Source organism: Piliocolobus tephrosceles, chromosome 16 (assembly GCF_002776525.5).
Source record: "Piliocolobus tephrosceles isolate RC106 chromosome 16, ASM277652v3, whole genome shotgun sequence".
NCBI lineage: Eukaryota > Metazoa > Chordata > Mammalia > Primates > Cercopithecidae > Piliocolobus > Piliocolobus tephrosceles.
This window is the reverse complement of record NC_045449.1, coordinates 56539036-56566809: the sequence shown is the minus strand read 5'-3', so window position 1 is coordinate 56566809 and position 27774 is coordinate 56539036. Positions and strand designations below refer to the sequence as shown.

At 54.5% G+C, this 27774-nt stretch overlaps 2 protein-coding genes and 1 non-coding gene across 6 annotated transcripts in view; 1 reads left to right on the top strand and 2 right to left on the bottom strand.

Moving 5' to 3' along the window:
* The window catches only part of MARCHF10 (membrane associated ring-CH-type finger 10), a 114121-nt gene extending 109397 nt beyond the window's left edge, over positions 1 to 4724 (top strand). Inside the window, exons 10-11 of one of the 4 annotated variants that reach the window (XM_026448073.2) lie at positions 480 to 522; positions 4261 to 4724. In XM_026448073.2, the coding sequence (XP_026303858.1) occupies positions 480 to 522; positions 4261 to 4316 (99 nt within the window). In that variant the 3' untranslated portion in view covers positions 4317 to 4724. Of the gene's footprint in view, positions 1 to 479; positions 1165 to 4260 lie in introns of those variants that run through there. The other 3 variants (XM_026448074.2, XM_026448072.2, XM_026448075.2) reach the window with 3 other exon arrangements.
* A 7954-nt stretch (positions 4725 to 12678) lies between these two features.
* MRC2 (mannose receptor C type 2) overlaps positions 12679 to 27774 on the bottom strand; it is a 67955-nt gene continuing 52859 nt past the window's right edge. Inside the window, exons 13-29 of the mRNA XM_026448078.1 lie at positions 26636 to 26738; positions 25905 to 26043; positions 25762 to 25797; positions 25239 to 25399; positions 25070 to 25137; positions 24274 to 24374; positions 23840 to 23982; positions 17808 to 17922; positions 17547 to 17710; positions 17248 to 17356; positions 16448 to 16686; positions 16145 to 16313; positions 15898 to 16047; positions 15452 to 15571; positions 15085 to 15264; positions 14081 to 14107; positions 12679 to 13988 (exon numbers count right to left, since the gene is read on the bottom strand). Coding sequence (XP_026303863.1) covers positions 13768 to 13988; positions 14081 to 14107; positions 15085 to 15264; positions 15452 to 15571; positions 15898 to 16047; positions 16145 to 16313; positions 16448 to 16686; positions 17248 to 17356; positions 17547 to 17710; positions 17808 to 17922; positions 23840 to 23982; positions 24274 to 24374; positions 25070 to 25137; positions 25239 to 25399; positions 25762 to 25797; positions 25905 to 26043; positions 26636 to 26738 — 2245 coding nt within the window. The 3' untranslated portion in view covers positions 12679 to 13767. The remainder of the gene's footprint in view (positions 13989 to 14080; positions 14108 to 15084; positions 15265 to 15451; positions 15572 to 15897; positions 16048 to 16144; positions 16314 to 16447; positions 16687 to 17247; positions 17357 to 17546; positions 17711 to 17807; positions 17923 to 23839; positions 23983 to 24273; positions 24375 to 25069; positions 25138 to 25238; positions 25400 to 25761; positions 25798 to 25904; positions 26044 to 26635; positions 26739 to 27774) is intronic.
* On the bottom strand, positions 22241 to 22346 carry LOC111526581. Its single transcript, XR_002726426.1, has one exon. It is a non-coding gene; the product is annotated as a U6 spliceosomal RNA (small nuclear RNA).

The window sequence follows — 27774 nt, the reverse complement described above, 5'->3', positions numbered from 1 at the left end:
TTCTTATTGTGGCATCAAATGCCATAAAGTCAGAACAAAGAGCCAGCCTAGGGCCTTGATGGGTCTGCTGCTTCCTGCCGGGAAGAGAATACAAGTGATTGTTTCAAAGCCAGTGGTGAGGCAAGTGGCCAATTAGCACGGCCTTCACCCCCACAGCCTGTAAATGTGATTCGGACCATCAGAATGGGATTCTGCTATTCAGATCAATTGCTCAAAGGAAGCGAGTCTGTTCTCGCTGCCAAATTTAGAAGCCCGAGACAACAAAGGTGACCCAGGTTATGGCTGCAGCTCTCCTTAGGATGAGGCTGAGCCCTGCCAATGCTCAGCACTCACCCAGCCCTCAGCACCTCTGCCCGTTTTCCTGCCCCTTTAAGGTGGTGTAAGGGATTCCTAGAACGTTCCTGCAACTAGGAGGTTATACATCTGTTCACAATTGCATTGGAATAACAATTCATTTCTCGTTGTCTTTTTTCTTGTAGTTGTCAAGAAATTACCCACAACCCAGAACAGAGGAAAATGAAAGTAGGTTTTGGGGCCCAGTCCTGCCATTTTGAGGGTGTTTGCTAAATTTCTCTTTTTCTGTGACTGTGTTGAACTTAATGCCATGGAAGGAAGGAATGACCACCACCCAGAGGCAAAAATAACCCCCCAAAGCTTGGGAAAGTCAGCCGCAGCAAACAATCAGGAAGGCGAGGCCAAGTTCACTGGATGCAGAGCAGATAAGAATTTTAATTCATCCTGAACGCAAGGAAAAGCGCCAACAAAGGGAAGAGGTTACCTTCCGGCATGAGATAAGATTTGTTCCTTTTCCTTGCTGGGATTCTCCAGCGTCCAGCACTTGGAGAGTTTGGGGATTGGTTTTTTTACTGCCAGGATTCCTCTAGGAAAACCCTCCCCAAGCCCTGGCAGGGGCTGTCTGGCCCTTACCTGAAGGGACCACATTCACTCACAAGCTAGTGGCCTTGGTGGATTTTGGGTCTGCTGAATTCAGAGGCTGAACAAAGCAAACAGGTCTCCAGAGAAAGGGCCCTCAAAGCGGGCAAGACGGCTCTCTGCAAACAGGTTCGAGAAAAGTCTTCTCCCTGTTCCTTTTTCCATTAAAAAAAAAAAAAAAAAAAAAACCGACTGGAGAAAAACGTGCTTAACAAAGCAGGCGGGCTCGAAGTCAGACTCGGAACACCGCAGTGAATCGAGGGCTGTATGACAATTGGGTCCCCAGAGATTCTTCTGGGAGAAAATTTCACAACTGCCTGTCCCAAAAGCCGTTAGAACAGTGGCTCCCACATGGGCTTTGCCATCAGAATTACCCAGGAACTCACCAAAAACTCGGATTCCTGGGCCCCGCCCCGAGATTCCGCTTCTGGCGATGGGGTGGGGCCCTGGAATCGTGTTCAAACCGGACCCCGGTGGTCTGGACACAGCCGACCGCGGGGTGCTCTTGAGAACCCCCAATAGTGCTGCCTGGAAGGCGCGAACCAGCTCAGAGCGGCTCGGGGTGGTGCCCAGATTACGACCCTAGAGAAGCCAATTTATTATTCCGGGCACGCAGCCCTGCGAAGCCGAACTGACCATTTTCAGAGACCCGGGGAAGGCCCTGCCTTCCGCTCACAAAAGGAGCCCGGGAGCCCCAGCCCGAGCGCCACCGCGGGGTCCGGCCGATCCCAGCGTCCCCTCGCGCTGCCGCCCCCGACCCCGGCCTTGTGCCCCGGGCGGGCGCAGCTGCTGCTCCCGCCTCCGCAGCCGGGAAAGGCGCTGCGAGGTCTTTTAAAAGACCTTTGTGTCGCGGGCGCACGCAGCACCTCCGGGGAAAACGCCCTGCGCCTCGGCCCCGCGGCTCCCCGCCGCCGCCCGCCCCGCGCGTCCCAGAGTCTGCCTCAGCGAGGGCCTCCCACTCCGGAAGCGGTGCGACGGGGAGCCCGGCCTGGTCGCTGGGGCCCCGCGCTCCGTCCAGCCGCGGCCGGGAGGACAGGGCAGAGTCCCGGCGCCGCGCCCAGGCGCCCCCTCCCCAGCCCCGCCCCGGAGACGCCTCGCTCTTCCCGGTCCGGGGAAACCTGCGCCGGCCGGGCACACCCACGTGGCTTCCGCTGGGCAGGGGCGACCCCTAGTGCCCAGGGCGGGCCGCGCCGAGCAGGACCGAGCCTTTCCCGACACACCGTGGAGCCTGGGCTTGGGGCACCCGGGCCTCCGAGCCCGGGCCGCAGGGAAGACCGACGTCTCCGGAGAGCAGAAGAGCATCCCTAGGGTGGTGCTCCAAAAAGAGTCTCCACGGGAGACAGGGAACCTGCCGCTCTTCCGTGCTGCTCCGAGGCAAATGGTCCCACAGAGGGAGCGACCCCCACTCATTTGCCATCCTTCCTCCGGGAGCTGGGACCCGCTCGAGGATCCACCCCATCACCACCCCTCCCCTGCCGCTCTCGGCTCCAGGGGAGACAGCCAGTTCTCCCCTGGAAGCCCAGGCCCGCTCCACCTGCCCGCAGCTCTTCTCACGCCCCAGACATGGGTGGGCACAACCAAGGCCAAGGAGAACCCAGCACAGAGGGATGATCCTGAGGTGCTAACCAGTCGCAGCCCTGGCCTGGCTTCCCGCCAGAGCCATTCTCAAGACAACAGCCAGGGTAGCCAGTGGCAGAGCCACAGGCATCCAGCCTCCCCCGTAGGCCACAGTCCCTTGGTCCCCTGGCATCCTAGCATGACTCGCCTGGTTGGCAGCACTTTGTTAATATGGGTTGCCAGAGCTGAGTCACAGCTGTGACCTGCTGCCCTAGCTCGGTTCAGGTACACAGGAGGAAAAGGCAAAACATCAGGGCACACCAGGTAGCACAGAGAGGTGCCAGCCTCTTTGTGGCTCTGTGGTGCCCATGCCAGACTGCTGACTAGGTCCCCTCCCCTGCACGTGAGAACCAAAGCCCCACACAAATGCCACAACTGAAACCGAAGTTAGGGCAGCTGGGGAGAGTCCCTGGGTGTGCGCAGGAGCCAGCACCAGGACAGCTGCTTCCCAGTAGCACAAATAACTTCCCAGTGTCACCAAGACAAGGGGTGGGGGGAGGGGCCAATATGCAGATACGCAAACAGATGAGGACAGGGGCAGGAACAGGGGCGGGCATGAGTGCCCTTGGCCAAAGGCTGGGCCAGAGCGCCTCACCAAACACCCAGTCAAGGCTGTTGGCTTTTAGAGAAAGCACAGGATGGATGAGGGGATGGGGGCAGCTCAGAGGCTGGGGCTTCCTTGGTTTGAACTGAAAGGGTGAGAGGGTCCAGGTAGGATTGGGGGCATGTCAGTTGCTCCTGCTCCTTGCAACAGTTTCTTCCACAATAGGCAGAAACTTTCTTTCTTTTCTTTTTTCTTCTTCTTTTTTTATTTTTCTTTTTGAGATGGAGTCTCGCTCTGTCGCCCAGGCTGGAGTGCAGTGGCACGATCTCGTCTCTCTGCAACCTCTGCCTCCCAAGTTCAAGCGATTCTCCTACCTCAGCCTCCTAAGCAGCTGAGATTACAGACACCCGCCACCACCCCTGGCTAATTTTTTGTATTTTACGTTGACGGCGGTTTGCTATGTTGGCCAGGCTGGTCTCGAACTTCTGACCTCAAGTGATTAACTCGCCTCGGCCTTCCAAAGCACTGGGATTACAGGCGTGAGCCACCGCGCCCAGCCTAAACTGTTTCTAAATTGTCAGGGATCATTCACTCAAGCCAAGGGGGAAAGAAACATATTGAGAACAAGAGTTTCCCCCAAGAATAAAGGAGACCCCCCCACACCAACTCCACCTCCTCCACTTGGATTGTACTGCCACCCAGTGCCTCTTGCTGTCCCTCCCTTCTCCCTCCTATCACGCGTCCCTCTGCCTCCAGCCATTGCTTTCTGAAAGACTCCTGAAACACCTGTGTCAGTTCCCCCTTCCCTGCCAAATTAGGAAGCAGGGATTCAAGTGGGGTCTTACCCTGAGAGGAAGCAATGGCCCCCGCAGGTATTCAGCCTGAAAACAAGTGCTGCACCAGGCTATGTCGGGATGTGGAGATGACCAAGATGCTGTCTTTGGGGGAAGCCGGTGTGGCTGAAACCCCAATGGGGCAATCTGCAGATTCCTCAGCCCCAGACTGCAGGTCTCTGTTCCCCACACTGTTCCAGGCACTGTGGCCATCTGGGTGGCTGGCCCTCAGGGCTGGGGTGGGAGAAGACAGAGCGGCAGTGCCATGCCCCCTGTGACAGACCCCACAGTCTGCTGTGGCCCTCCGGCCTGAAACATCTTCTTGCCTTCCAGATTCGGAGTTGGGAGATGGAAATGAAGGCAGCATTTCTCAAAGCCGGGTCGTCTAGCAAGGAAGCCAACCATGGAGCTCGGCGGAGCCCTCTCCCGCCAGCCCTTCTTTCTACGTCCCCAAGTGCCTCCCTTCCTCCTCTTCTTTACTGAAACTGAAACCAAGTGTTCACAGTTAGCATTTTCACCTTGTGCCACTCTCTTTTGGGGTCTGCCTTGAGCATCTATGGGCAGCAACAGCGACCAGTCTAGTCCCAGACAGCACAGGTCAAGCAGCCTGGGACTGTGGAGCCCCTGGCAGGCTGGCCTGTTGCTGCCCCTTTGGCCCAGAAGCCCAAGAGGACCCGGAAGCCCTGCCAGGTCCAGTGGCCTGGGGTCCCACTGCTGAGGGCGCCTGCCAGGCCTCACTCCACCCTGAGTGGACTCGAGCCATGTATTCATTCAGTAAACTGACTTTATTGTCCCAATTTTGTTCATGCTTATTTCACTTGCCTTGGTCAGAGGCCGAGGGTCTCAAGTTGGAGGAAGAGGGAAGCACATCTCACAGTCCCCACCTCACCTCCACTTCTCCCTCGCTCCCGCCATCACTGGGGATGCTACATCCTGGGCCCCCATGGGCTGGGGCAGGCTGGATGGTGGCTGCCCCTGTAGTACCCACTTAGGACGCAGCTGGGGTGTGGACTCCATACTTTTTTTCCTAATTGCATCTTAGGACCCAAAGACCAAGTCAGGACTTGGGGTGAAAGGTCAGAGGGTTAGTGAGAAAATTATGTGTGCATGAGTGTATTTGAGTACATGTGTGTGTGTGAGAGAGAGAGAGGGAGAAACAAAGTTAAGCCAAAAAATAATAAAAGGGCTGGACGTGGTGGCTCACACCTGTAATCCCAGCATTTTGCAAAGCTGAGAAGGATGGATCACTTGAGGTCAGGACTTGGAGACCAGCCTGGCCAACATGGCAAAACCCCGTCTCTACTAAAAATACCAAAAAAAAATTTAGCTGGGCGTGGTGGTGGACACCTGTAGTCCCAGCTACTTGGGAGGTAGAGGTTGCAGTGAGCTGAGATCACGCCACTGCACTCCAGCCTGGGCAACAAAGCAAGACTCCATATGAAAAATAAATAAATAAATAAATAATAAAAGGGCCAGGTATGGTGGCTCTTGTCTGTAATCTCAGCACTTTGGGAGACCAAGGCAGGCAGACCACTTGAGCCCAGAAATTTGAGATAAGCCTGGGTCATAGCAAGACCCTGTCTCTACAGAAAAAATAAAAAAATTAGCCATGTGTAGTGGCACGCCCTCGTGGGTCCAGCTACTCAGGAGGCTGAGATAGGAAGATCACATGAGCCTAGGAGGTCAAGGTTGCAGGGAGCCATGATCACACCACTGCACTGCAGCCTTGTAGACAGGGCTACAAGACCCGGTCTGAAATGATGATGATGATACTAATAATAAAAGATGGAGGGGACAAACTGTGGTACATGCAGAAACGTTACGCTCAGTGAGAGAAGCCAGACGGCAAAGACTACACAGTATATGATTTATACAATTTCTAGAAAAGGCAAAACTAGAGAGACAGCAAGCAGATCGGTAGTTGCCGGGGGCTGGGGAAGGGGCAGGGATTGACTGCAAATAGGGTCCAGGAGACTTTTGGGGGTGAGGGAGATGTTATAAAGCTGCTTTGCGGCAACGTTTACACAACTGGATAAATTTGCTAAAGCTCGTTGCCTCTATAGATTAAAAATGGAGGGAGGGACAGAAAAAGGGCTGAGAGAGGAGGACGAGAGAGATGAAATGAAGAGGAGGTGGCACTTCTCCCCTCTGCCTTTAAGACTTCTCAGACCAGGAAAGGCCCCTCCTTCCCTGACCCATCCTCTCCTGGGAGTCTCAAAGGGTGAGATTTTGCTGCAAAGGGGTGCCCTGAGCTGAATTAAGGAATCAGTAGGGTTTTAGGAAGGCTAGGCTTGAATCACCTTAAAATCTGGTCCTACTCTTCCGATATGTTCCAGTTAAAGTGATGCAACTCTTGAAAACCAGTAGGTTCGCCAGGCACAGCGGCTCACGCCTGTAATCCCAGCACTGGGAGGCAGAGGCAGGTGGATCACCTGAGGTCAGGAGTTTGAGACCAGCCTGACCAACATGGCGAAAACCCAACTCTACTAAATGCAAAAAAAATTAGCGAGGCATGGTGGCACATGCCTGTAAACCCAGCTACTTGGGAGGCTGAGGCAGGAGAATTGCTTGAACGCAGGAGGCAGAGGTTGCAGTGTGCCAAGATTGCGCCATTGCAGTCCAACCTGGGCAAAACAGCAAAACTCCGTCTCAAAAAGAAAAAGAAAAAGAAAACCAGTAGTAGGTTCAACCAGGCAGCCTAGACCCAAGATCAAAGTTAAGAGCCATTTGAGTTGAAAATATCTCCATGATCTAAATAGAATTCCTAAAACCTCAAGTTCCTCCACTCAACAAACATAGCCTCAAGCTCTATGAGAAAATGAGCCATTTGAATTGAACTTTAAGGTTGACTAAAGATTTGTCCAGGATCCAGTACTGAGGAATGTATAAGAAGGGACGGTGCACATCTAAAAATAAGTTTTGTAGAGAGCTGAATGGAATTTGAGGTGGCCGCGTAAACATCCTGACAGCTCGACTCCACAGTAGGATGTGGCAGTGTTTGAGGCAGCTGAGAAGACCATCACAGGTTTACATCAGAAAATCATTAGGTTTTTGAAAACTGTACTCTTTTTTTTTTTTTTTTTTGGGATGGGGTCTCCCTCTGTCACCAGGCTGGAGTGCAGTGGCATGGTCTCGGCTCACTGCAACCTCTGTCTCCCGGGTTCAAGCGATTCTCATGCCTCAGCCTCCCGAGTAGCTGGGATTACAGGCACTCGCCACCATACCCAGCTAATTTTTGTGTGTTTAGTAGAGACGGGGTTTCACCATGTTGGCCAGGATGGTCTCAATCTCCTGACCTCATGATCCGCCCACCTTGGCCTCCCAAAGTGCTGGGATTACAGGCGTGAGCCACGGCGCCCGGCCAAAACTGTATTCTCTCTACAAAAAACTGTTTCAGGGGTTTAACCCAACCAGGAATGCTTTCCATGAGGTCCAGGGTGGGGTAGACATTGCGGGGCTGGTGACTACCCACACTATCAATTTGATTTCCTGGCAGGAGTCTGCCTGCCATATGGAGCTTTTCATGGCTTGAGATTCCAAGAGGACAGTCTCATTTATTAAAAGGCAGTGATGAGGCCAGGTGCGGTGGCTCACGCCTATAATCCTAGCACTTTGGGAGGCCGAGGCAGGGGGATCACTTGAGGACAGGAGTTCACGACCAGCCTGGCCAACATGGTCAAACCTGGTCTCTACTAAAAATAAAAAAAAAATTAGCCAAGCCTGGTGGAGGGTGCCTGTAATCTCAGCTACTCAGGGAGCTGACACAGGAGAATCACTTAAGCCTGGGAGGCAGTGAGCTGAGATCGCGCCACTGCACTCCAGCCTGGGTGACAGAGGAAGACTCCGTCTCAAAAAAAATAAAAAATAAAAATAAATATTAATAAAATATAAAATAAAGCATTCTCCAATGGTATAAATGTCTAATACATCAGCCAAGCCCCACTTTATTTCTATGCATTGTACCCCACAACCCAGGAGACCCAGGTGTCCCTCCTCCACTGCTTTGGGAAGGGAGGCCATGGAGGCTCAGAAGGAAAGAGGTCATGCTTAGCCCTCAAGTCTCAAAATAGCCCTAAAACTCTCTACAGAGATGAGAGGTTGAGACAAATTTCTTCAATCCCCAAGCCTGACTGCAAGATCTCGAGGGGCTCTCTGCAACCCTGTTGCCCACCCCACAGCACTTTTTCTAGTGCAGGGAGGAGAGCTGGCATGGCAAGTTCTTCACCTTTGTGCCTTAGACTTCTCATCTGTAAAGGGGGGACAGTGGCACCTACCTGATGTTGTATTGGGAAGACTGAGTTCATACGTGTTAAGCAGTTAGAATAGGGCGTGTACTTAGTACATAATACACATTTTGTTGTTATCATTGTCATGAGGGAATAGCAGGACAGAGGCAGTGTCCTGAGCCCCCTGCAGCCCCAGTATGAGGAAAGACACCATCCAAGCTTCCCCAAGTCCCTGAGGCAGATGCAGAAGGGCAGGACACCCCTGCATAAGCCAGCATGGACACAGATGATCGGGGACCAGAGGCCCCTCCCCCAGCTGTGAAACCTGGACGCGCCATAGGACCTCAGAGGCACCTGGAAATATAGGCGAAAATCCCAACTGCACTAGAAAAGCTTAACTGACCAGGATTTCCCTGAAATGGCTATAACTAAAGCTCTACCATCAGCCGATGCAAGGAGACAGTTAAGGTTTTGCACTCCTCACTGTGTGGCCTTGAACCTCAGTGCCCCCAGTGTGTCCACCTCCATCAGGAAAGGCCTGCCCACCGCTCCTCCTCCTCCCCTTTCTCCAGTGCTGGCATCCCACCTGCCTGCCTGGACAAGGAAGGATTGAGATCTGCCCCTCAAATGGTGCTGGTTCTGGTGGAAGTGAAGCCTGCAGTCTTTTCCCGGGGCCTCTTGGCAGTTCCAGCCCCTAAGATAAAGAAAATCAGGCCTGTCCTGAACATCTCAGTACTTTCATCTGGTGCTGGTCTTTCACAGCCGCTTCATTTCCCTGCCGTCCTTTCCCCGCCCTCCCTCCCGCCTGCCTTCCTCCAGGCCCTCCCTCAAGACGCAATTCTTTGCCTTGTACCTGCAGTGGACTCCAGCCCTGGTGCTCAAGGCAGCTTGGCCAAGCTCAGGCAACTCCATTCCAGGAGAGCCATGTGGTATGGCTGGCGGCTCCTCGCCCCTGCGGCCTCACAGGGCTGCCCGCTGGGTCAGGCCAGCTCTGCCAGTACGCCTTCGAGGAGGCCATCTCTGGTGCAACAAGAAGAGGTTGAGAGAATGCTGTTCTCTGGAGATCGGCCGTATTCTCCCATTCATTCAAGGATCCAGGTGGCCAGAGCGGGGCGGGTTAACCCTGGAAGTGAAGGCTGGGCCTAGCACCTGGCATAGAGTGCTCATTGCCCAGGCCCGCCAGGATAGGCTTGGGGGCATCTGCCACCCAGCAAAGAGCCTGGTATGTAGAGGAGGTGCTTGATGTATTGAAATGAAATGAGCAGAAAGGAAGGAGACTGCCACCAGGGCTGTCCTGAGGCAGAGGGCCAGTGGCCAGCACCCAGAGCCTGCCTCCTGCCTCTTCAGAGAGGTACAGGAGCATCCCTTAGTCATCTCTGGACAGGCTTAGAACGAGGTTTAGGGGTAGCCTCCAGGCACTCGTGACGCTGTCTGAAATGCTTGCAGGTGGGTGCAGGGCCCTCAGGAGACTCGTCACCTGAGGAAGGCAGAGAGATGTGAGGACAGCAGGCACCAGCCACTGACGAGGGCAGCTCTGGCCACTTGGGTCCTCAGTCCCTCCGCTGCTCCCTCCCACCCGTCAAGCTAGTGACCCTGACCTAACCCCTCGACCTTTCTTCTCTCCCAAGGTTAGAGTCACTAGGGTCTGGGGGGGCCTCTCCCCCAATGTTTCTTGTGGTGTTGTGTCTGGAGTTGGTTCCTTCCAGTGGGTTCGTGGTGTCACTGACCACAAGAATGAAGCCACAGACCTTCCTGGTGAGTGTTACAACTCTTTTTTTTTCTTTTTTTTTTTTTTCTTTTTTGAGACGGAGTCTGACTTTGTCACCCAGGCTGGAGTGCAGTGGCGTGATCTTGGCTCACCGCAAGCTCCATGTTTGCCAGGATGGTCTTGATCTCCTGACCTGGTGATCCACCTGTCTCGGCCTCCCAAAGTGCTGGGATTACAGGCGTGAGCCACCACGCCCAGCCTAGTGTTACAGCTCTTAAAGGTGGCACAGACCCAAAGGGTGAGGAGCAACAGCAAGATTTATTGTGAAGAGTGAAAGAACAAAGCTTCCACAGAGTGGAAGAGGACCTGACTGGGTTGCTCCCGGGGGTGGGGTGTGTATGTGGGCAGGGGAGACATAGCTTTTATTCCCTTATTTGTCCCTGCCCATGTCCTGCTGATTGGTCCACTTTACAGAGTGCTGATTGGTCCATTTTAGAAACCTCTAACCAACTACAGAGCACTGATTGGCGTGTTTTTACAGAGCACTGATTGGTGCATTTTACAAACCTCTAGCTAGCTACGGAGCACCAATTGGCATGTTTTTACAGAGTGCTGATTGGAGTATTTTACAAACCTCTTGAAAGAAAAGTTCTCCAAGTCCCTGCTTCACCCAGGAGGTTCAGCTGGCTTCACCTCTTACCGTGGCCAGTGGCAGGGCCCTTAACTCACAAAGGGAGCTGTTCCGGCTGTAGGGTTAAACAGCGACTCACTCCCGGGTGAACCTCCCACGGGACTGGGGCTCCCTCCCCTGAGTGACTAAGCCCCCTCCATGGGTCCTGCCGCTACTGGCAGAGAGGATTGCTAGAGGGGGTCCCCTGGGCTCCACCGTAGTCCTGGACTCAGACCAGCAGCTCATGGGTTCTCCCTAGGGCTCCTGTCTCAGGAAAGGGCACCCCATTAACCCTGCAGTCCGGGCAGGAAGCTTGGAGTGCTTCTTGACTCCCATTGCCTTTCCCCAGGCAGATCCCATCCCCAGCAAGGGCATCCGCCATCCCTTCAGTAAAATCTGGCATTCGTTTGCTTTCACAAAGAAACACTGGAAAGACAGGAAACTGACAGGGAAGGAGGGTACAGGCTGGAGGGGGCCAGGCAGGGGCAGGACTTGCTCAACATCTATCTTGGGATATCATTTAGGTTTCAATTGCGTGACTGCATTCATTGTCCATTCATAAAAGTGGAAACTTATTTTAAATATGAACAGGGCAAAACTCACGTGCGTGTGTGTGCGCGCGCGCACACACACACACACACACACACACACACACAGAATCTGACCACTGCTGCAGTCCTGATCCCAACAAACCACAGTCTTGTTGTGCCTGATTGATTACAAGAGCTTCCGCACCAGCCTTCCTGCTTTCACTCCCCCGTTTCCCATCCATTGTCTGTTTCTCATCTCCTAGCCAGAATGATCTTGTTAAAAGGTCAGCCCGATTAGCCATTCCCACTGACTTACCACTATCCTGAAAATAATGCTATATTCTACCACTGCCTTCAAGGCCTTGGACAATCCGGCCCTGCCTCTGACTCCTCTCAGCCCCAGCCCATCTCGTCTCCTTGCTGGTCCCCTAAAGCACCAGAGACACCCCCTAGCCCTGGCCCAGATTTTTTTTTTTTTTTTTTAAGACAAGAGTCTTGCTCTGTCGCCCAGGCTGGAGTGCAGTGGCATGATCTCGGCTCACTGCAAGCTCCGCCTACCGGGTTCACACCATTCTCCTGCCTCAACCTCCTGAGTAGCTGGGACTACAAACGCCCGCCACCACGCCCGGCTAATTTTTTTGTATTTTTAGTAGAGACGGGGTTTCACCGTGTTAGCCAGGATGGTCTCGATCTCCTGACCTCGTGATCCGCCCGCCTCAGCCTCCCAAAGTGCAGGGTTACAGGCGTGAGCCACCGCGCCCAGTCTGGCCCAGATATTTTTATTGCTCACTCCCCCACCTCCTTCAGGCTGTGGTCAATCACAGTCCCTCTAGTGAGACTCTCCCCAGCCACACAGGTCACACCAGCAGCTTCCCCCTGGTTCGCCCGACTGGCGTTGGTTAACCTTCCTTTGTTGGCATCTGCAGCTCAAATACCAGCTGAATGAACCAGCAGATGAGTCAAGGTCCTGCTGTCAATTCTGCCTCCTGTGGTTTCAGAGCCCAGGCTTCCTAAGGACACGTGAACTTTCAGGCCGTTAGAGGGCAGGTGTGATGGCTGCCTTGTAAAGACGGTGATGTGGAGCCCCCACCCAGGGCCGGCCTGGAGACATCAAGTGTCCGCAGCCTAGAAACGTCAGTAACGCCTAGCGCTTACAGAGCCCAGAGACACTGTTCTAAGTGCTCTGCACAGATGATCTCCCTTGATCCTCACATATCCTTAAAACAACCCTAGGAGGTGGGTCCGGTTCTCCCCACTGTGCACATGTTGAGAGGTGTGCTAAGTTGCCCAAGCTTGCACGGCTGGCTGCTCAGCAGCAGATAGCCTGGCTCCTGAGTTCTCACCCACATTCGAGCCCCCAGGAACAGACAGAGGGAGGCGCAGGCCCAGAGGGGTGAGCTCCTGAAGATCGGGGTGGGGGGTGGTGAGAGCGTCCCCTAGAGGCCCAAAGACAGAAGCAAAACGGCCAGCTGCAGAAAACACGTGTGGTACAAGCTCCAAAACGACAGTTATCTCCGAAGGGACGGATGTGAAGAAGCAGGCTCACCACAGGACAAGGCAGAACCTTCTCTTTCAAGCCTCTTAAAGGTGTTTTATTTGTTTGCTTTTCTTTTTCCCTTTTAAAAACAATAACGGCACATTGAAAAAATCAACTACAGAGAAAGGGCCATGTCTTCGAGTCCACGTTCACATTGTCCCACGCTGTCGCACCAGGATGGGCCGCATACTTCGTCCTGGCTGCGACTGTGGCCTCTTGGAAGGGTACTGGGCCACTCCAGGGCTCGGGTGCTGCTCCTCCTGGACCCACTAGAGGGTGGCAACTCCAGGCCCTCCCAGACTCCTGCCCCTCTGGGGCCCCCAGGACTCTGGCAACCCCTTCCCTTGCTCCAAACCAGAGCCAGGAGCTGGAGATGTTAGGGATCTTATTTTGGTCCCCACAGGGGACTCTTCCGGGGCAAAGCCCTCCCCCGCCCGGCAGGAGATGACACCCCAGCCCAGCCCAGCTCCCACCCTGGGAGGTTGGGGTGTCTCTCCCCAGTCTTGTCTCCAGCCCAAAAGACACCACACCCGTGCCCTGGTTCTCAGGCCCGACCCACCTAGGCCCCTCCTGCCAGGCCCCACAGCGCCCCCAGCAGGAACAGGAGTGACGGATGCTCAGCCCTTCAGCTGACCCTCACCAGGAACAAGAGGGCTCCCCAATCCCCAGGGCCCGGCTCAGAAGGAAGGGGTGGGGGAGGAGGAGTGAGAGGGAGCAGGGTGAGGGGCACAGAGCTCAGGCTGCCAGGTGGGAAGAGAGATGCAACAGATCTGCCCAAGGGGACAGGGGAGGCTCCTCAGGCTCTGCAAAGAAGGGGGTCCTGGGGCGCATATCAACAGGCCTGGGCCGGGGGCTCTGGGGAGAAAGAGGCTCTCGTTCCCCCCCCCATCCTACCTCTGGTTACTGTGGGGGCACAGGCCCAGGTGACAAGACCTCAGGCCCCCCCAGAAAGGGAAACGCCACGCTGCACTCAGCTGGGTCTCAGCCCAGCCCTCGTGGGAGGGTGGCACCCCACCAGTCCAGGCCCTGCCCAGCTCCGGTTCCCAACAGCGACTCCCAAGGGCACCCTTCCATAGGCCAACTGGACAGGCAGCTGGTGGGGGGCCAGACTGACCTAGGGCCCCAGCTCCCCAGCTCCTCCCGCCCTGGCCCTGCCCACGCGCCTGGCTCTATTCTTGCTGCTCATTCATTTCCATGTCTGACACCAGGATGTTCTTCTCAGTGGCCTCGGTGGGGCTGGAGCTGCTGCGGCTGTAGCGGGCACCCTCAAAGGCCCCGCGCTCGATGCTCTGGCGTCTCCGGTAAAGGATGAGGGCCGCAGTCAGCAAGGCCAGGAGCAGCAGCACCGCCATCAGCACTACCACCAGGGCCGCTGGGTTCTCTGGAAGCGCTGCCAAGGCGAGTGGGCATGAAAGGTCAGGTGGGCATTAGGCCCGGCAGTGCTTCCTGCCTGCCCACCCGGAGGTATTGCCTTTCACTCACCTGATGGGGAGAAGCTGCTCTGCTCAGCTGTGGGCAAGAGGAGGAGGCCAGTTAAGAACAGCAGTGATCACTGTAATAATCACTTAAGTAACGTAGAAAGCACATAGGCCTGGGCCGGGAGGTCTGGGGAGAAAGAGGCTCTAGTTCCCCCTCCCATCCTACCTCTGGTTACTGTGGGGGCACAGGCCCAAGTGACAGGACTTCAGGTTCCCCCAGAAAGGGAAAACGCCACGCTGTACTCAGCTGGGTCTCAGCCCAGCCCTCACGGGAGGCCTGGATGTCAGCCCCTTCCCTAACTCACCTCATCTTCACTAGCACTCTAGGAGGTCAGGACTTTTTTCTTTTTTTTATTTTTTTGAGACAGGTCTTGTTCTGTTGCCCAGGCTGGAGTGCAGTGGTGCGATCTCGGCTCACTGCAGCCTCCGCCTCCAGGGTTCAAGCAATTCACATGCCTCAGCCTCCCAAGTAGCTGGGACTACAGGCATGTGCTACCACGCCTGGCTAATTTTTATACTTTTTGGTAGAGATGGGGTTTCACCATGTTGACCAGGCTGGTCTTGAACTCCTTGACCTCAAGTGACCCGCCCACCTCAGCCTCCCAAAGTGCTGGGATTACAGGCGTTGAGCCACCACACCAGTCTGGGACTACTATTCTTCCCATTTTACATATGAGGAGACTGAGGCCACAGATTCTGCCCACGGTCACGCCATTGATAAGTGACATGGCCAGGACTTGAACGCTGTCCATGCCCTTGACCATTACAAAGTGACAGGGGGTTGCTGACCCCCCGAGCCTTGTGGTCTAGTTTGGATGATAAGCTTCAGGTCCAGTCCGTCCCACAGACTAATTTATCCTGGGGGGGTCCCAGCTGCCCCTAGTCTGGTCTGTTCAGGCCTTCCCATCGGCTGTGTCCCCTGCAGATTGTGTAGCAGCCCCCAGCCCCAGCCCAGGACGTGCAGCACGGGGTGGAAGGAGGCTGAGCGTGGGCCTGCCCAGCACTCACCACGAGGAAGCTTGCAAACGACGCCCATGGTGACGTTGGTGCAAGCGCCGGGGCGCCATAGCCCGCTGTTGCTCTGGATCCAGTAGCAGCTGTTGTGGCTCAGCATGCTGGGGCCTAAGCCGGGGGGCCCCCAGTTGGAGTAGTTCACAGCTGTGTTGTCCTGCCAGACCAGGGTGCCTCCTGCCGGAAAGAAGGCACTGAGGGAGCAGGGACAAGGTGGGGCAGGAGTAGGTGGCAGAGAGCAGGCCTGTTCTAGAACCAACTCCCCCCCACCTGACAAGCCCCAGGGCAAGGCTCAGGGCAGAGTGGAGGGCAGCCCCCTATAGCCCGAGGCCTGATCTCCCCACCACACACACAGGGCACCCACCTTTAGGGTTGAAGTTCATGCCCAGCCAGGCGCCCCGACTCTGGCCCTCATAGCTCTGCAGGTGCTCCCAGACAAACACGTTCTCCATCTCATCCAGAATAGACAGGACTGCCCCGCCCACTGGAGGCAAGGAAGGCCCACATCAGGGCGGATGGGTGTCCGGGGCACAGAGCACCCCCAGAGCTGCCCCAGCCCTCTTCTCTGCAGCCTGAGTGGAGGATGCTGTGGAGTCTGTGGATTCCTGCGTGTGTGTGCACGTGTGCACGTGCGTGGGGGGCAGCATATGCACATAGTGTCATGTATGGTCCCTGCATGTGAGAACACGAGGGCGTCTTCTGCAAGTGCTGATGGGGAGAAAGCAGCGTGGGGATGTACTCATGGATCTGAGTGCCCACGAGAGGAGGTGCCACTGCCTGCCATGTGTGGGCTCTGGCCTGGTCACCCACCTCTCTGGCAGCGCTGTCGCGCCTCCTTGTGGCCCAGCAGCAGCTCCATGTGGAAGGAGTAGCAGTGCTCCCGGAAGGGGATCCACGCGGAGTCTGCCAGCCCCTGGGGACAGCTGCCATGGTAGCTTATTCTTCGGGGAGGAGGGGGCCCTGTGGGGGTACAGGATTAGGAAGTGGCCCAGCACCCTCCCCGGGGCCACCAACACCTTGCCCACACCCCGCCCTGGCAGGTGTTAGCAGCACTCACCATTGCTAACCCCGCACACAGCCCCCTGCAGCTTGGTGTCACAGCTGGTGGTGTGCCAGGCCCCGTCCACATCCACGTAGGTACAGCCCCCCGGCTGCTGGGGCTCCCCGTCCTGCCAGCCCACATAGTTCAGCGGCTCCTCTGAGACCCAGGAGTACCGCCGAGAGCCCTGGGCACGGGGGGCCATGGGGTGGGAGGAAGGGAATAGTCAGAATGGGATGCGGATAAGGCGGGGGGCAGGAAGGGGCAGGGAGGGGAACCCGGGCAAGGCTGGGGCCCAGGGCAAGAGCGTCAGGAGCCCACCTCCTCGCCAGCCAGCCCGATCCAGAGTGGTGTGCGCAGCCCTCGGGCAGCCTGCGTGAGGAAGGCCTGGGTGTAGGGGTCAGGCACGTAGGCCAGGCTGGCATTGCGGCTCTCGCACAGCAGGAGGGCATCGTGCCAGCGCAGGGGCTTCTGAAGCAGCCGGAAGGTGCCGTTGAGGTAGGAGAGCTCAGTGCCCGGGGCGGGGGGCAGCGCTGCTGGGGACGGGCTCAGGGAGGGGTCTACAGGGAAGGGGTCAGGGTTCAGGCTGAGCTCTGCTTCCCTCACCCCATTCCCAGGCACAAGGCCAGGAGAAGGCCGGACACCAGGCAAAGACCAGGTCTCCACCAGGCTCGGCGCTTGGCCCAGACCAAGGCTCGGTAGGTGTCAGCCCCGTTATTATTAATAATACTTGTTTGCTAACAAATGGACAGGGAGGCGAGGGCCTTGACCTCCTCCTACCCAAGGAACCCAGGGCGGAGGCCACCTACGCATGGAGCTAGAGGTGTCTTGGACCTGCAACGTCAAGGTCCTTGATGCCACACATGCCAGCACTTCATGCAGCCCAGCATCTAGCTTTCCCCCCGACCCAACGAGCCCTCCATACCCCCAAATCTTCCTCCTGAGACCCGTGGGTGCTACTGCCTTTCCATCGTATTGGCACCTTGCCTTTCTGCCCATCTACTTCCAAAGCAGAGCCCCGCTCTGCCAGGGACCATGATTCCTTCCTCCTGGCATGGCCCCAGCATCCAGCCCAGTGCCAGGGCCCCGCTGGGGTTTCCCAGGTAACTGGTGACACATACCCGTGCCCTTCTGGCAGATGAACCCATGGGTCTCCTCCGTGCAGCTCCGATCGTCCCAGCGGCCAGTGAAGTGGGCTGAGGGACTGTGCAGGACCACTGCACAGCTGGTCTGAGGGGAGGGAGCTGCTCAGGGGAGCCCCAGCAGCTGCCCCCCTGTGCTACTGCCCCCAAAAGGCTACAGTGTGAGCAAAGAGGCTGGAAGAAGGGAGACCCCGGGGCAAGGGGAGACACTGGGGCAAAGGCAGCCCCACAGGTTTAGGGCAGTGGGGTGCGGAGGGGAACACGGAGGGCATCCTCACCGGTTTGTTGCCGCTGGGAGCAGGGCTAGGGCCAGAGGGCTCCCCAGGTGCCCAGTTGGCATACATCAGAGGCTCCTGCTCCACCCACTGGAAGTCCCTCTGCGAGGCGTGGAGGCCAATCCAAAGGTCAAAGGTCACATTGGGCAGGCTGGCTGTGATGAACGCTACAGTCCCCAGAAGACAGTTGTGAGTGACTCTGCTATAGCTATTTGTGGGGACAGCGTCAGAGGATACTGAAGGCTCTCCACAGGCTGTCCCTACCTTGCTCTAAGGGGTTTGTGATGGTGACCAGCTGGGCCTCTTGCTGTTCACAGGAGAACTGTGCCTCTGACCACTTCACCCGGCTCTGGGGGTCCTGGCCCTGGACCTGGAAACACTGTGGGGCAGAGGTGGGGATGTAATGGCCAGCCTCACCCTTCCATCCACAAACCCAGAAAGGCCACTGTGTGCCCCTCAGCAGCAGGTCCTGGGGGGTCTTCGAGGGCCGGGAGAGAACAGTATCTGAGAACCAGGACAGCTGGCTCTCCTTGGAGCAGCCTCCAGCACCCTCCCAGCTTGGCACTGCAGATTCACACACACCTGCCCACACTCTGGGGGATCTTTAAATGGGAAGATTTATTTGGGCCATCAAAGGCTAGGACAACAGTGCCTGGGCCAAGCACTGGGAAGACGGGGACAAGGATTTGTCTTGCTTTCTGCTAAACACCCTTCCGAGTGTTGTCTGACATCCATTGTCTTGCCCTTTGAACTTACATGATCATCTCTAGGATACATTTTCTTTTTTGAGATGGAGTCTTGCTCTGTCGCCCAGGCTGGAGTGCGGTGGCGCCATCTCTGCTCACTGCAAGCTCCACCTCCTGGGTTCATGCCATTCTCCTGCCTCAGTCTCCCGAGTAACTGGGACTACAGGCGCCCGCCACCACACTCGGCTAGTTTTTTGTATTTTTAGTAGAGAGGGGCTTTCACGGTGTTAGCCAGGGTTGGTCTCGATCTCCTGACCTCGTGATCCGCCCACCTCGGCCTCCCAAAGTGCTGGGATTATGGGCGTGAGCCACCACGCCTGGCCCTAGGACACTTTTATCTTTATTCTTCAATGATCTATTAGCGGCAGCTTCTAACTCTGTAATTTTACATTTCTTTTTTCCCACTTTCGTTAGCTCCATAAGGTTTCAAAACAAACAAACAAAAAACCCTAGGTAGGAAATCTCTCATCAAGTGAAGACTCTTTCTTAGAAAATGAATGATATCTAATGATTTTCTGCTCAGAGGCAGTGTGATGGAAAATAAAGGGTGTTGGCCGGGCACGGTGGCTCATGCCTGTAATCCCAGCACTTTGGGAGGCCGAGGCGGGCGAATCACCTGAGGTCGGGAGTTTGAGACCAGCCTGACCAACATAGAGAAATCCTGTCTCTACTAAAAATATAAAATTAGCTGGGCATGGTGGCGCATGCCTGTAATCCCAGCTACTCGGGAGGCTGAGGCAGGAGAATCACTTGAACCCGGGAGGCAGAGGCTGCAGTGAGCTGAGATCATGCCACTGCACTCCAACCTGGGCAACAAGAGCGAAACTCCATCTCAAAAAAAGAAAAGAAAGGGTGTAGGGAAGCTCTGGAGTCATAAAGGCAAGGGTGGGATTCAGATAAGGGGGAGATGTCAGATTCCAGCTCTGATAACCTTCTGGCCTCAACTTACTCTACTGTAAAGTGGTAATACAAAGCCTGTGTTTGGGGGTCATTTTAAGGATTAAAGATAACAGTACATGACACAGTAGGCACTTAACCACTGAGAGCTCTGACTATTAATAATTAGCTCCAGCACCACCCTTATTGATGCAGATGGCAGATCTGGGGTAAAAAATGGTAAGCCCAGAAATAATGCAGATTTTGAGAGGATCTGTCACAAGAAGTCTTTCAAGGATTTGGTTTCACAGAAGTAGTTTCAGAGCTATGCTGAGGCCCAACTTAATAGCAAGTAGAATTCATCATGCACTTGGAAGCAGCAAGGTCACACCAGTACTAGCAAGAAGTGACAGCTAAAGGGAGAGGGTATTCAGTTCAGTCCAGCCGACACTCAGGATGTCCCTGCCACGTGCAAGTGTATTAAAGGGTATGGCAGGTGCTAGTGGCCCTGCCCTCCAGGAGCTTAAAGCTAGTGGAAGAGGCTGTCCCACAAACCAGGGATCCCTGGCCTGTGAGGAGGTGAGCGGCGGGCCAAGGGAGCATTATGGCCTGAGCTCCGCCTCCTGTCGGAGCAGGGTCATTAGATTCTATTTTTTTTTTTTTTAGACAGAGTCTCGCTTTGTTACCCAGGCTGGAGTGCAGTGGTGCGATCTTGGCTCACTGCAACCTCCACCTCCTGGGTTCAAGCGATTCTCCTGCCTCAGCCCCCCGAGTAGCTGGGATTACAGGCACCTGCCACCACGCCCGGCTAATTTTTGTATTTTTAGTAGAGACAGGGTTTCACCATGTTGGCCAGGCTGGTTTCAAACTCCTGACCTCAGGAAACCTGCCCACCTAGGCCTCCCAAAGTGCTGGGATTATAGATGTGAGCCCCAGCGCCCAGTCAAGATTCTCATAGGAGTGCAAACCCTACCATGAACTGCACATGCGAGGGATCTAGGTTGCGTGCTCCTGATGAGAATCTAATGCCTGATGATCTGAGGTGGAACAGTTTCATCCCAAAACTATCCCTCCCCTCCCCTAGGACATGGAAAAATTGTCTTCCAAGAAGCCAGTCCCCAGTGCCAAAAAGGTTGGGGACGGCTGCCATAAATGCTTTACCTCCATCCAAATGCTATAGGGACACAAAGAAGGGCACAGAACTAGTAAAGCCAGATGTGTGAGGGCAGGCAGTGAAGGAGTAAACACCCTAGCATACTTCCAGAGCCTTCCATTGGCCGGGCACAGTGGCGCACAACTGTAACCCCTGCCCTTTGGAAGGCCAAGGCAGGAGGATTGCTTGAGCCCAGAAGTTCAAAACCAGCCCGGACAACATGGCAAAATCCTATCTCTACAAAAAAATAGAAAAATTAGCTGGGCATGGTGACATAAGCCTGTAGTCCCAGCTATTCAGGAGGCTGACGCAGGAGGATCACTTGAGCCCAGGAGGTCAAGGCTACAGTAAGTAAGCCATGATCGTACCACCGTACTCCAGCAGTTTCTGAGACCAAGCAAGACCCGTCTCAAAAACAAAAACAAATAAACTTTCCACAGGGCAGGAGAGTAACTGGTATCTTGACAATGATGCGTTACGAAAGCGACCTACTACATATATAAAATACATTGCTTAAAAAGTTTTGGAAAAACTTTATAACATAAGAGATGCTCAAAATATGATACAGAGGAAGAAGGGTTGGGTAGGAAATTATATTATTTAGTATGAGCTCAATTCCACGGAAAAAGGCAGGAAGGAGAATAAAAATTTTGACAGTTGTGATCTCTGGATAGTGTTGGGTGAGTTTTGGTTTCTCTTCTGTGTTTTCCAAAGTTTTAATAATACACATACCTTAATTTTTTAAGGTAGAAGAGGTGTAATTTGTTTTTTTGTTTTTGAGACAGATCTCAGTCTCTCGCCCAGGCTGGAGTGCAATGGCATGATCTCAGCTCACTGCAACCTCCTCCTCCAGGGTTCAAGTCATTCTCCTGCCTCAGCCTCCCAAGTAGCTGAGATTACAGGCGTCTACCACCATGCCCAGATAAGTTTTTTGTATTTTTAGTAGAGACAGGATTTCGCCATGTTGCCCTGGTTGGTCTCGAACTCCTGACCTCAGGTGATCCACCCGCCTCAGCCTCCCAAAGTGCTGGGATTACAGGCATGAGCCACCGTGCCTGGCTGGCTGTGTAATGTTCTTTGGAATATTCTGAGGAGGGCAGGAGATCCATGACACTAAGAGGCTAGCTGCCTTCCTCAGTATGACAAGGATTTTTGGATTATATTATTCAGTGTTAACTAATCTAATCTTCACAATTTAAGTGTTCTTAAAATGTCCTGCAAAGAAGCCATGGCTTGAGGTTAATACCTATGACCCTGGCACATAACAGGGAAAATGACAACCTTCTCTTCCTGGTATAAACTCTTTGTCAAATGCTAGGCAAAAACAATGAAGGACTTACCAGTCCTAATAAATCAGTCTGTGCCTGGAGAAATAACCACTGTGGGGAAGAAACTCACACTATGGAGGGAGTATTTTGAAAACATGCTTAGAAATGCATCCATAGTGATTAATTTTAGTGCCCCAAGCTTTCCTACCTACACACTCAAAACACTTGGAAAAAGAATTTTCTAGATGGGGTCTTGTTACATTGCCCAGGCTGGTCTCGAACTCCTGGCTTCAAGTGATCCTCCCAGGGCTCAGCCTCCCAGCCTACTAGTGAATTTTTAAATGAAAATGTTTGTTTAATTGTAGAAGGACTAAAAATGGGGAGAATTATTTAGCAAGTCCAGCCAATGACGGATGAACTTTTTTCACTTCAATCTATTTGTCTTTGCGAGGCATCTTTAACCTATAGCAACCATGAAATGCATGTTTTGAAATAACTTGGATTTCCAACACATTAGACCTGTGAGTCATGAGTCATAAAGTGTCAGACTAAGATTTTCTAAAAGCATGAAGTATATGCAATCACATTGCTCTTATTAAAATTATTTAAACAATAATTTTTTTGTTGAACAACCTTCAACTTTCATGAACTACACAAAATAGGGAACCCTTCAGGAATTTGCATAGCATCCTTGTGCAGGGCCATGCTAATCTTTTCTGTACTGTTCCATTTTTCATACATGTGCTGCCAAAATGAGCATATTAAATAATAATTATTATAATTGATCTTTCTTTTTTTTTGAAAGGGTCTCACTCCATTGCCTAGGCTGGTATACAGTGGCACGACCACGGCTCACTGCAGCTTCTACCTCCCGGGTTCAGGGGATCCTCCCACCTCCCACTTCCTGGGTAGCAGGGACTACAAGTACACACCATCACACTTGGTTAATTTTTCTATTTTTTGTAGAGACAGGGTCTCTCCATGTTGCCCAGACTGGTCTTGAACTCTTGGGCTCAAGTCATCCTCCTGCCTCAGCCTCTCAAATTGCTGGGATTACAGGTGTAAGCGACCTCTCCCAGACGATTAATCACTTTTGAGTAAGCATTAAAAAAAAGTTTTCATACCACTAGTAAAAAAAAAAAAAAAAAAAAAAGGTTGTTTTTTTGGGGTTTTTTTTGAGACAGAGTCACTTTTGTTGCCCAGGCTGGAGTGCAATGGCACGATCTTGACTCACCGCAACTTCCGCCTCCCGGGTTCAAGCGATTCTCCTGCCTCAGCCTCCAAGTAGCTGGGATTATAGGCATGCACCACCACACCCAGCTAATTTTGCATTTTTAGTAGAGATGGGGTTTCTCCATGTTGGTCAGGCTGGCGTTGAACTCCTGACCTCAGGCGATTCACCTGCCTTGGCCTTCCAAAGTGCTGGGATTACAGGCGTGACCCACCATACCCAGCCAAAAAAATGTTTTAAACTTAAAAGTATTTTTAAATCTTTAGCTAATGTTTTATACTCTTTTGTTCTTATACATATTTTACTATATATAATCTTAGTCATATTAGTACGGAAGTAGGTTTTATTTACACACACATATTATACATATATAAGTTAAATGCACACACAGATATAGTTTGGTTATGTAAGCTCAGTATTTTGTTTTACTAGTACGAGTTCATTATCAAAATCTTTGGCAATCAGGCAGGGCGCGGTGGCTTACATCTGTAATCCCAGCACTTTGGGAGGCTGAGGCAGGTGATCACCTGAGTTCAGGGGTTCGAGACCAGCCTGGCCAATATGGTGAAACCCCGTCTCTACTAAAAATATAAAAATTAGCCAGGCGTGGTGGCAGGTACCTTTAATCCCAGCTACTTGGGAGGCTGAAGCAAGAGAACTGCTTGAACCCAGGAGGCGGAGGTTGCAGTGAGCCGAGATCGCACCACTGCACTCCACCCTGGATGACAAGAGTGAAACTGCTTCCCAAAAAAAAGAAAATATTTGGCAATCACTGATCTAGAAAACTCACCAAAGTATTTGGACAACCTTGCTTCCCAGAGGATTGGAAGGTGCCACTACACTGAGTCATTTTCCAAGGAGTCTGGCCCTGGTACTGGGGCCAGATTAAAGAGAAGTTGGTGGGTACAGGCAAGAAGCCATGAGTTTGGTGCTGCCAAAAGGCCAGGACTCCTGAGGCTCAGCCTTTCCCTGATCACATCCTCTCCCCTGACTCCCTTGGGTTCCCCCTTGCCACCTCCTACCTTGTTGAGGAACTGGATCCAGCCAGAGGGGCAGCCCCCCAGGGCTGTAGTTGGCAGGTCTGGGGGCTGCGTTTCTTTGGTGACGTTGCTGCGCTTGCAGATGTAGGGCAAGGCTGTCAGGCACCTCTGGTCTCCCCAGTCCTCTGCGGAAAGGGGAGGGGAGGGCAGTCACTCCCAGGGCAGAGCAGGGCAGGGCATGGCTGGCAGCACACTTAGCCTCATGCCCTGAGAGGAGGCTGGGCAGAGGCTCAGGGCCTGTGTCCAGTTCCAAACTCAAGTCTTCTGGACCATGGAGACAGGCCCACCCCTCCTGGGTCCAGCCTTTACTGGGTTGTGGGAACAAAGAGAATGAGACTAATGACTTCTGCCCAGGCTCGCCCAACATCAACCCTCTGCACAGCTGACTGCGCACTCTGCCCCCACCTTGCCCTCACCTCGGCTGGCTGTCATGTACACGCACTTCTTGTCCTTGCCGACAGGCCGAGGTTTGCCTGGTGCCCAGGAGATGAAGTTTATAATGGAACCATCTGTCCATCTGCAATGGCATGGAGCAGAGGTAACTCCAACACCGGCCTGGGCTGGGCCTCCACTGGATGCAGCAATGAAGGCCGCAGGAATGGGGGCAGGGAAGGGCCCAGGTTCTGGGGTTTAGTGGCTGTAGGCTGAGGAGTGGGGCTACTGAGCTCAGGGCAGTCAGAGACCCAAGGACCTGGTGCCTCCAGATAAGGCCCCAGCTGTCCCTGGACACTTGCTGCTCCAGAAAAGAAGCCTGAGGACTCCAGGGCAGGAAGCCCAAGGGCAAAGAGAAGCTCAAATTCTGATTCCCAGGTGCTCCTGGTCCTTCCTGCCTCAAGCCCTGCAATGCATGATAAGTAGGCACCAAATACAAAGAGGCCCCTGGATCATACGTTCTGCCCACTTCCCGAGAGGGCCTTAGTCATGATGAATGACCCCAGATGTAATCGGAGCTGCCATTATTTAGTAACTAACATGCTGGATGCTGCATAAGAACTTCACATATGTTATTTCTAATCTTCACAAAAATCTTACCAGGCAGGCCTCAAATTCCCATTTTCAGATAAGAAAACCAAGCCAGGAAAGGTTAAGTCGCTTGCTCAAGGCCACACAGCCAGCAAGGGGCAGCGCTGGATTCAAATGCAAGTCTGTCTCTGTGCTGTATGTGCGAACCGCCAGCCCCCTTCCACATCTGCTGCCTGCCTGGGTTCCTACCTGAAGCGCCCATCGCTCTCAGAGGTGTGCAGGCCGATCCACCAGTGTTGCTCCTGGGCCCGGGAGAACTGGAGAAGCCAGGCGGGCAAGTGTGGGTAGGCAGCCCCCTGTCCTCATCCCGGGCCTGCCCTCCCCCAGCTTGCAGCCCCCTGCTCCATCCAATGCCCACCTTCTGCAGGTTGTGGCCCAGGAAGTCTAGCTCCGCCTGGCTGTGCACGGAGGTCAGCTCAGCCTGGAACCATGTGCAGATACGCTGCGCCTGCGCCCACGTGGAGTGGTGCTCAAAGAACTTGTACTCGGCCTCCTGGAAGCGCAGCCATTCCCGTCGGCCTGCAGGAGCAGCGCGGGCGTGGGAGCGGCGGCCAGACTGAGGCTGCATGCCAGGCCCGGGAGGCTGGCGCGGCAGGGCCGGGGCAGAGCCAGGTGGCAGCAGGCAAGCCTGCGGGCACACCGGACCCAGGCAGGCACCGCGCCAGGCCCCAAGCTTGCCTCACCTCCCAGACGGAAGCAAACAGGGCTGCGGCTGCCTCCATCCGAGCTGACCCAGTCCCCCTTCTCTCGACCGGAACTCCTCATCCCCTCCGTTTCATTCAGGCCTGCCAGGCCTCACCCCAGAGTTGACACACCCCTCCCCCCCGCCCCCCGCCCACGCGATGGGTAGAGACATGGGCTGGGGGGGGGGGGGGCCTCACCTTGAGGGCTGTCGTCGGGCTCCCGCACGTCCGTACCTAGGGGGACAAGGACAAAGACACTGTGGAAAGGAGACCCTCCTTCTAATTCCTGGCCCCGCCACCCTTCGCTCCATCTCGAGTCCCCCAGCGCCACTCCAGCCAACCTCGGGGGATCTTGCAGATCCAGTCCAGCTGTGTGTCGCACTGCATGGCCACCCACTGTAGGGAGGCCAGGTCCAGCACTGCACAGCCCCGGATGTCGTCGTCGTCGTGCCGGCTCCGGTCAAAATTGTGGTAAGAGAACTGGAGGAGGCGGGTGGAGGGAAGAGAAATGTGAGGCACAAGGTGCAGGCCACCCCCATGCCCAGAACAGGTGAACAAGAGGCCTGGCCTGAGCTGGGATTTCTCACCTGGGGCTGGGTGCCCACTCTCGGACCTGCTTTCTTTCTTTCTTTCTTTCTTTCTTTTTTTTTTGAGGCAGAGTCTCGCTCTGTCGCCCGGGCTGGAGTGCAGTGGCCAGATCTCGGCTCACTGCAAGCTCCACCTCCTGGATTTACGCCATTCTCCTGCCTCAGCCTCCCAAGTAGCTGGGACTACAGGCGCCCGCCACGTCGCCCAGCTAGTTTTTGTATTTTTAGTAGAGACGAGGTTTCACCGTGTTAGCCAGGATGGTCTCGATCTCCTGACCTCGTGATCCGCCCGTCTCGGCCTCCCAAAGTGCTGGGATTACAGGCTTGAGCCACCGCGCCCGGCCTTGACCTGCTTTCTTAAAGCTGGCTCCGACCAGGGGCCCGGCCCCCAGGAAAACCCACCCACCTCCAGGCCCTGCCCCAAACAGGCCCCGCCCACCAATCCCCTCCCACCTCACTGTCCCAGTTACCCCAGGCCCCCTCACCCCTAGGCCATCGCTCCAGCGCCAACTCTGACCCCCTCTGGGATCCCGACGGTTCAGGCCGATCCAGAACCAGTGCTGCTCGTGGATCTCGGGTTCTGATTCACTTCAGCACAACCCAGGAGTGGGGAACGGAAGAGATGGGAAGTGAGAGGGGCAGGGACCCGAATGTGCCTCCTGTCCCTTGCAGCTGTGACCGGGGCAGCCCCCAGGGCCTGGGGCCTCTCCATCTGGGCTTCACATTGACCCCCATCGATACACCGTTGAGGCCACTTCGATAAAGTTCTCCCCACAGACACAGCTGGAGAGAGTTGGACTAAGCTGTCCACTCAGAGGGTAGTGGCCCCTCCCCTTCGTTTGGGTTCCTTTTGGGTGAGGGTGCCCTGCCCAGCAAGATTCTGCAGGCTTTTATTTTACAGAGTTTAGGAAGTTCAGATGAGGAGGTAGCAGGGATCTACCGCTCTGGAGTTAAATAAACCTAGATTCAAGTACCGGTTCACCCATGAACTTGGGCAAATAACCTATCAACTCACAAGGGTCGGGGATTGGCATCTATGGGTTGTGGGGAGGCTTGAGTGAGGATTATGTTTAGCACAGTGCCTGGTACGTGGTGAGAAGTGATGACCATGAGCTATTGTAATTATGAGTCAAATAATGTCATCTCGATGTTTGCCGAGAGGAGAGATCCCTTCAATGAAGCTATCAGGAAGCCCGGATCCGTCTGGATTTTCCCAGTGCTAGGGGATTCCAGGTGCTGATGCTCAGAGCCCAGGACAGAGACGGTGTCTCAGAGGGATGCCCATGGGCACATCCTCACAGCTGCGGCCTTTCTCCTCCTATCTCTCAGGAAAAACTGTTGATTGAGGAGTGTGGGTCATTGTGGGATGGTGTAAGGTGAGGGGAAACAGTTGCCAGGACCAGCTGGTAGGAGATTTTGCAATGGGGTGGGGGGTACATACGTAAGCTTGTGAGTCTGTTGGGACGTTGCTGGGGGGGTGATGATGAGTAATACACAGTCTCCTGTGAGTGTGTGACTCACACGAGCATGTTCTCCCAAGACGCCAGGCCACCATGGCTACTTGAGTGGGGACAAGATGGTCCTGGCACCAGCAGCAGATACAGGCCTCCCTGGGGTCACCCAC